The sequence below is a fragment of the Sinocyclocheilus rhinocerous genome, unplaced genomic scaffold (assembly GCF_001515625.1).
Source record: "Sinocyclocheilus rhinocerous isolate Xijiao unplaced genomic scaffold, SAMN03320098_v1.1 scaffold63, whole genome shotgun sequence".
NCBI classification, from domain to species: domain Eukaryota; kingdom Metazoa; phylum Chordata; class Actinopteri; order Cypriniformes; family Cyprinidae; genus Sinocyclocheilus; species Sinocyclocheilus rhinocerous.
Window position 1 is genome coordinate 857,489 of NW_015659563.1, and position 8,409 is coordinate 865,897.

At 38.1% G+C, this 8,409-nt stretch overlaps 1 protein-coding gene across 3 annotated transcripts in view; it reads left to right on the forward strand.

Moving 5' to 3' along the window:
* The first annotated feature begins 1 nt into the window (after position 1).
* amfra (autocrine motility factor receptor a) overlaps positions 2-8,409 on the forward strand; it is an 18,330-nt gene continuing 9,922 nt past the window's right edge. Inside the window, exons 1-8 of one of the 3 annotated variants that reach the window (XM_016532724.1) lie at positions 6-39; positions 512-922; positions 1,013-1,105; positions 4,696-4,860; positions 6,349-6,501; positions 6,592-6,632; positions 6,721-6,853; positions 7,208-7,341. In XM_016532724.1, coding sequence (XP_016388210.1) covers positions 671-922; positions 1,013-1,105; positions 4,696-4,860; positions 6,349-6,501; positions 6,592-6,632; positions 6,721-6,853; positions 7,208-7,341 — 971 coding nt within the window. In that variant the 5' untranslated portion in view covers positions 6-39; positions 512-670. Of the gene's footprint in view, positions 923-1,012; positions 1,106-4,695; positions 4,861-6,348; positions 6,502-6,591; positions 6,633-6,720; positions 6,854-7,207; positions 7,342-8,409 lie in introns of all 3 variants that reach the window. The other 2 variants (XM_016532725.1, XM_016532723.1) reach the window with 2 other exon arrangements.

Below are 8,409 nucleotides of genomic sequence, written 5' to 3' on the forward strand. Positions count from 1 at the left end.
CGGAAGTTCGCCAAATGACGTCAGAGGCAGCGGAAACAGGTATGAGGGACAGAAAATGCTAGAAACAGTCAGAGAAACAGGTTTAAACCTGATATTTCACAGTCTGATTTAAGCCAAGCAGATACCAGACTGATCGTCGAGCATGATGTGACGGTTTTAAAGACCCGTCTGATGGGTTTCTGATGCTGTGTGTCGTGTTTTAATCATTGCGTAGCTGAAGCAGGTTAGCTTTCATGCTAATGTAAAATAACCATATGTTCTGGAAACACAAGCATTTATTTGACGAATTATAAGAATTGAACTGTATTCGCCGTAATGAGGTTTAAACACAGTACATAGCGATATATTGTCTTTTCGAGTTTGATTAGAGTCTCTTGCATGTAAACCGAAAAGGACACGTAGCGTTAGATACAACAAGAGCTGACACACCAGAGCAGTGCCTGTATTTATATATAAACAGCTTTTCTGTTTGGCCTTCTGAAACAGATCCTGATATTTATTTGTATTTAAGAGGAGTTTGCATTTGACTGTGGAGAACCTGTTGTCATTATAAAAGGACACCTGGTTTCTTCTGGACTGGGATTGGTAACGTTAGAGCAGATTCCGTCAACATCCAGAAGAGGAAAACTGACAATTATCCCTATAAAGTCGACGCTGAGAAACCGTCAGGATGCCTCTGCTGTTTCTGGAGAGGTTCCCCTGGCCCAGTTTACAGACATACACAGCCCTGAGCACAGTTCTGCTGGCCGGGAGCATCTTAAGTGCCTACAGCACAGTCAGAGACTCAGAGTACTCCTCTGCACTGCCAGAGGACTCACACAGCACATCTGAGGAGGAGATCAAGCTGGATCAGCTGGACAGCTTTGGCAACGTGGCCACTAATGTGCTACTGTATCTCATCACGGACAGTCTCTTCGTCTGGGTATGTGAGACTTGAATGTTGTAGTTTCAGAACCCACAAGGGTTGGTCCGTGACTTTTTTTTTCTTAAAGAAGCTGTCATGTTCCCGCAGGTGATGGTGAACACAGCATGCTGCATCCTCATGTTAGTAGCTAAAGTGATCCAGTGCATCGTGTTTGGACCGCTGAGAGTCAGTGAGAAACAGGTAACGTTAGGAGTCATTTATGAGGAGCACGCTGTGGCAAATGACCATAAATCATCCAACTGTAATATAAAAAGGCAATATATATTTTTTTAATTTAAGGCAGTGTTTATATTTTTAATAACAGGCAATATATGTTTAATATATGTATGATTATAAGGCAATAAAATACAGTCTGTGTTTGCTGCAACATTTAAAGGGGTCATATGATGTGATTTCAAGTTTTCCTTTCTCTTTGGAGTGTTACAAGCTGACTGTGCATAGATAAGATCCCTGAAGTTGCAAAGACTAAAGTCTCAAAACCAAAGAGATATTCTTTATCAAAGTTAAGACTCTGCCACGCCCCCCTAAAACGGCTCGTTCTAACACGCCCCCACATATCTACCTCACTATGTGAAAATATTTGAATAATGCCGCCCAAACGTTCATGCAAAGAAAGAAGGCGTGGTTTCAGTAAACGCAGTTAGTGTTGAAGCAGCCATGTCAAGGAGACGCTGTGTGTTTCTAGGCGAAAGCAAAAGCAAAAGCACTTTATTTGGCCTGCCGGAAGTAGATGCATTTAGGAATCTTTAAGATCACTTACAACAGAACAGCAATGCATTTTATGGACGACCGTTTCGTGAACCTAGGAGAGGAGATAATTCTGACTTTGCTATGACAATCTGGCGCTTCTGAATCAGCTACTGTTTTGCTATTAGTTTAAGTATTTGCTATTGACTGTTCAAATGCAGAGTTTTGCGCATCATGTCTGTGTGTGTGTGAGAGAGAGAGAGAGACAGGGTCACATCACAGTGGAGTCAGCTGTCTTAACCGTGGCTTGTGTACTGCAAACACATATTCATCACTGTGTCTGTCACGAGACTCTGTTCCCCTTTCAGGCTCTGTCTTTACATTTATTTTGAAAGATGAAGCTCGCGATTATGGTAAGGGGCGTTACATTTCCGACGAGTGCTTGCGGTGTTCAGCCAATCACAATGCACTGGGTCAGCTGGCCAATCAGAGCAGACTGCACTTGTCGGAAGGAGGGACTTTGTAGAAAACGAAGCGTTTGAGAGAGGCGGGGCATAGAGGACCTACAATAATGTACAGTATTTGAAAAATAATGTGTTTTTTGAACATTAAAGCATGTCAACATATTCTGTTACACCAAATACACAAAATAATGATCTTTAAAAAAGCATCATATGACCCCTTTAAATGAGAAAAACTATAATATTATTGACATCACAACATATTTTTGACAACTCCAAAAGGTATTTTGTCAGTTCCTTATAGATACATATAGGGCGAATTCCAAACGGACGTTAGCATCCCTATGCCCTACTCCCTTCGAAGGGCAGAGCCCTTGAAGTGTGTTCTTTGAAGGGTGTAGGGCAGGGATCCTCAAATCTGGCCCACGAGATCCACTTTCCTGCAGAGTTTAGCTCTAACCCTAATCAAAAGTGTGACGTGACATGTGGCCAACCATGGTGACTCTGCATTAGTGAATTAGTGCTCTGCATTTAACCCATCCAAAGTGCACACACACAGCAGTGAACACACACACACCGTGAACACACACCACAACGCTGCGCGTGCGTGCAGCATTCAGTACTCCATCAGTTGTTGCAAATATGTATTATTATTTTATTCAAATATTGTCTAATTGTGTCTTATTTACTATTAAACGTTTTCTAACTAAACTTGCTTACACTACCGTTATAAATCATATTTCTATCACTGACGAAAAATGTTGTCTTACATTAAAATTGATTAAAATATTCTATTTATGTTTGTATGTGAACTCAAAATCAACCCCAACTTTGCTTTAAAAAGCATCACAAGATCTCCTAACCGAAGATCACATGATCACAAACGGAAATCACTTCCGTGAAGTGACCATCGCGTGTTCCCTTCGCTAAAGGACTTCTGGAAGGGCCCTTCGTGAAGGGATTCAGTTGTTCACTTTCGTTTGGAACGTCCCTACAAATGGCGTCCCCTTCCCGAAGTGCCCTTGAAGGCCGCAAAAAAGCCATTTGGAATTTGCGCTTAGTCAGTCTTCCATTATCATGGTGTTTGTTTGTTTTTTTGTTTTTTGAAGTTGAAGTTGAAGTTGAATTTGTCTTTTTTAATGGTTGAATGACATGTTTTTTCAGTGACCGATGGCAATACCAATATCAGGACAAAAGTTTATGCAAAAAAAAGTTTGCTATTCATATATATATGTTGATAGATTTTGAAACTGAAAGGGGAAAGATAATTCAAATCAGTGATGTACTTACTGGCAGAAGACTATAATCTTTAGACACACACACAAAGTATGACCGGTCAAAAAGTTGGGGTTGGTAAGATTTATTTATTTATTTTTATTTTTTTTAAAGAGCAAAAAAAAGTTTGCTATTCATATAGTGTTGTTGATAGATTTTGAAACTGAAAGGGGAAAGATAATTCAAATCAGTGATGTACTTACTGGCAGAAGACTATAATCTTTAGACACACACACAAAGTATGACCGGTCAAAAAGTTGGGGTTGGTAAGATTTATTTATTTATTTATTTATTTATTTTTTTTTTAACATCATAAAACTACTCCACACGGCTCCAGGCTGTCAATAAAGGCCTTCTGAAGCGAAACGATGCGTTAGTGTAAGAAAAATATAAAATGTATATACTGTAATCTCCAGCTTCCGGTCGCTCAAGCAGCCTCCTCCATCTCGCAGAGTTTCTGGTCGGTATACTCCGGTTCAAACATATATGGCTGGGCAAAAAACTCATTCTCCTCTTGCCTTATATCGAAATCCTCTCACACTTTTGCTTTCTCCTCTGTGCTTCCGCGTTGTCGGCTTGAGCGACCGGAAGCTGGAGATTACAGTTTATAAAATGTTTTTATTACCTCAACACTCACATTAGTATACTACTCTTCAGTATATCATTAAACAGGATATTCCTTGAATCATAAATAAATGGGAAAACAAATCATTTTTTAAAAGAAAATACTTCATTTATCAAAACAATATAATATAGACAGATTGAACTGTTCCCTTATAATAATCAAATTGACCCCTGTACACTGTTGACCCTTTAACTAACCCTTAAACCTACCCATACCACCAAACCTGTCCCTAACCTTACCCGTATCACGCCTCAATAGCAGCAGAAGTGTTGTGCATTAACACAAGCTTTTAATCATTATATAACATCTGTTAAAATCATTTGTAGATTTTCAATAAGTGCTTGATCATATGGAATTGAAAGTTTAATGACATTTGTAAGCATTTGAACTTAGATAAAATAATGATTTGTTTGAACATTATCTAATGTTTAATAAGTGTATCAACAAGCACATTATCTCACATTTCTAACTCTTTGAATATATATTAACTAATGATCAATTAAGCATTATATAATGTTTGTTAATGATTTATTAATGAAAGTTATTATAAAGTGTTACCAAAAAATCTTACCGACCCCAAACTTTTGAACACTAGTGTACATTTTTACATGTTCCTGCAGATTTTAAATATGCATCATATAATTGGTATATGACATGCATTGTTTTCCACTGTAATAACATCTTTATGTCAGTCTGCTTATGTGCTCTTCTCTGTCTGACAGCATCTGAAAGATAAGTTCTGGAACTTCATCTTCTACAAGTTCATCTTCATCTTCGGCGTGCTGAACGTGCAGCGGGTGGAGGAGGTGGTGCTGTGGTGTCTGTGGTTCTCCGTGCTCATCTTCCTTCATCTGATGGTGCAGCTCTGCAAAGACCGCTTTGAATATGTGAGCAAAACGTCTTTACCACATCAATAAACACTAATGTTCATGAAGAGTGGAAGCTTTCATTTATAGAAGTACTATTAGACAAATTCATTCAGGAAACCGTTTAGCCTGCTTTACATGGCATACTTTCAGAATTTCCTGTTTTGACAAACATTACCATTTGCTTTAAAGGTGCTGTATGTAGGATTGACACCGAGTGGTTGAACTAGGTATTGCAGTCCAAATTCAAAATATTGGAGAGGGTTTTTTTTTTACCCGGCCCCTCCTCCTCAGACTTGATGCACAGGGCAGGTTGCCAGATTGATGACACCAACAGGAACAAGTGGGCGGGTTTCACAAACCAGAACAGACATTCCGGCCTGGAACGCACATATTCAAAAGAGAATAACTGACTGTAGCATTGTTTTTCAGATAAACAAGTATGTTAACTTAGCATGCTTCTTAAATATCTGCAAACATATTATGGTATTTTTATGCTTTAGTAGAGTCAAAAACTTACATTCAGCACCTTTAACTGCCAAAAAATCACGAAATGGTAAGATATCTTTTGGAGAATCTGAGTATGGTTAAGATATTTATGTATATTTTTCTTGGCTCAAAATATTTGATAATTGATAAATAATTGATTTAATTACCTACCTACCTTCTTTCCCTGCCGGCTTCCTTTCTTCCTTCCTTCATGTTTCCTTCCTTACTTCCTTTCCTTTGTCGTTTACTTCCTGATCTGCTGATTTCCTTCTTTCTCTCCTCCATCCATGCTAGTCTTCTCCCTTCCTTGTTTACTTGCTTCATGTTTTTCCCCTTATTTACTATCTCATTCATTTCTTCCTTCCTACCTAACTTTATTCCTTTCCTACTTCTTTTTCTTCTTCCTTCCTTCCTTCCTTCCTTTTTTATTTATTCCCCCCTTGCTTCATTCATGTTTCCTTTAATTCATTCCCTCCTTTTTTTATTACATTCTTATTTGCTCCCTTTCTTACTGGATTGCTTCTTTCCCTCTTCCATTCATGCTTCCTATCTTATGGCCTTATTTACTACTTCATGTTTTTCCCTAACTTCCTTCCCCCTTTCCTTGCTCTTTTCTTGCCTTTTTTTAATGACTTCCTCCTTGCTTCCTTCATGTTTCCTTCTTTACTTCCTCCCCCTCCTTCCTTTTACATTCTAATTTACTCCCTTCTTTTTCTATTTTTTCTTCCTTAATTTCCTTCCTTTTTTCTTTCTTGCTTGCTTCCACTCCTTCCTCCACTCTTATTTACTTCCTTCCTTCCCTCCTTTGTTCCTTTTCTCCTTCCTCAGCTCGCCCTACCATTTTTTCCCTTTCCTTTTTATTCACTTCCTTGCTTCCCTACTTTTTTTTTTTCCTTTTCTGTTCTTATTTACTCCCTACCTTCCTTATTTACCTTCCCTCCCTCCGTCCATCTCTCCTTCCTCCACCTTTCCCTATTTCCTCATTTCTATGTTTATGTATTGTGTTATTCTCTGTGGCAGCTCTCGTTTTCTCCCACTACTCCGATGGGCAGTCATGTGCGAGTGTTGGCTCTGCTGGCATCTGTTTTGGCGTGCTGTGGCGCTCTAGCAGGGCTCTGCGCGCTAGTCGGACATCTTCACGGCATGCACACTGTCGCTTTCATGGCAGCTGAGGTAAGAATACTTCACAAACCTTTGTAGCGACTGTGAGGAGGACACATCACAAGCACATTACAACCCCAAACCTTGTCTCCTGCCTTGCAGTGTTTGCTGGTGACAGTGCGCACAGGACACGTCATCATACGGTGTGTGCTCTGTTAAGAATACCATCAGATTCGTTCATCGTGAGGGAGCAGAAGCGTGAATCTGAAGGTTTTGATCTGTTATTTACAGGTATTCCATTCACTTGTGGGACCTGAACCATGAGGGAACCTGGGAGAACAAGAGCTCATATATCTACTACACAGACTTCATCATGGAGTTAGCCATCCTCTGCCTAGACCTGATGCATCACATCCATATGCTGGTGAGAAACATACTCAAGAATGGACAAACAGGGTTACATACAAGAATGAGTGATCATGGCTGTGTAACTGGCCCATAGTGATTGATGAATCTGACCTTATAGGACTCATTGGACTCTTATTAGAGTCCTGAGACTGACATAATGTTCACTGATCTGTCAGAAGCTGATTACAGTTATGACCTTGATTTGGCAAGCGATTGGTGGCCCATCAGTCGCAAACATCCTCAAGTAAATACTGTGGCACACATGATTTCTTTTCTCTTCTCACGGCTGTGCTTCGTCTTCGGATGAGAGTTTTTGAATAATTCAAAGTACCTTTATGATCGTGTATTCTTGTTTCTCACTCCCTTGTAGCTCTTCGGGAACATCTGGTTGTCCATGGCTAGTCTTGTGATCTTTATGCAGCTGCGCTATCTCTTTCACGAGGTGCAGAGAAGAATTCGCCGCCATAAAAACTACTTGCGTGTTATTGACAATATGGAATCCAGGTGAGGAGACTAATGCGCTTTAGACTTACTAATAAAACAACTGCATTTCTACAGGCATTGCATTTTATTGCACAACTGTTAAGTAAAGATGCTGAAGTAGATAACTTGTGGCGTAATGGGTAAAGCTTGTGGCTAGTAACCAGATGTTTGCACAAGATATCACCTTTGGCCTTTGAAAAGAGATCTTACTCTCGATAAGCTGCTTTGTATTCACTGTCTGCTACATGACTATTTAGTTACATTGTTATAGCTAATAAGGCTAACTCTCCAGGTCATATCTCCCTGCACAATTGGAAGTTATATAAAATTATACCTGTTAACAATAGATTATTTGAATTGCTAAATTGTTTGCGCCTCAAATTCTCAATTAAATTGTAATGTGAATTTCATTATTGTAATTTTAATAACTGTTTATACAGTTGAAATAATAACAACAGTAATAATGAGAATGTAATTAAATTCTCACAAATTCAAAAGTTTGGGTTCCGTAATTAATTGTTTTATGCTAGTTTTATAGTATTAAAATTAATAGTATTAAACTTTTTTTCATCTTTTAATCATTGAATCCTGAGAAAATAAAAAAATGTATCATGGCTTCCACAGAAATATTGAAAAGAAAAATATTGAAAGTTTTCAACATTGATGATAATTATAATTTTTAGAAATATTTATTGAGCAGCAAATCAGCATGTTAGAGTGATATGTAGAGCATATCAGCATATTATTCTGAAGGATCATGTGACACTGAAGACTGGAGTAATGATGCTGGAAATTCAGCTTTGATCACAGGAATAAATTAAATTTTACCATATATTAAAGTAGAAAACTATATTTCACTATTACTGTTTTTACTGTATTTTTGATCAAATAAATGCAGCCTTGGTGAGCATAAAGGATTTATTTTTTTAAATCCTACTGAACCCAAACCTTTGAACGATAATTTATTTATTTGTACATAGTACATTGTTTACTGAATTTAATTTATGCAGGTTTTGATTTAAATATATATATATATATATATTATACATATACATATACTGTATATATATATATATATATATATATACA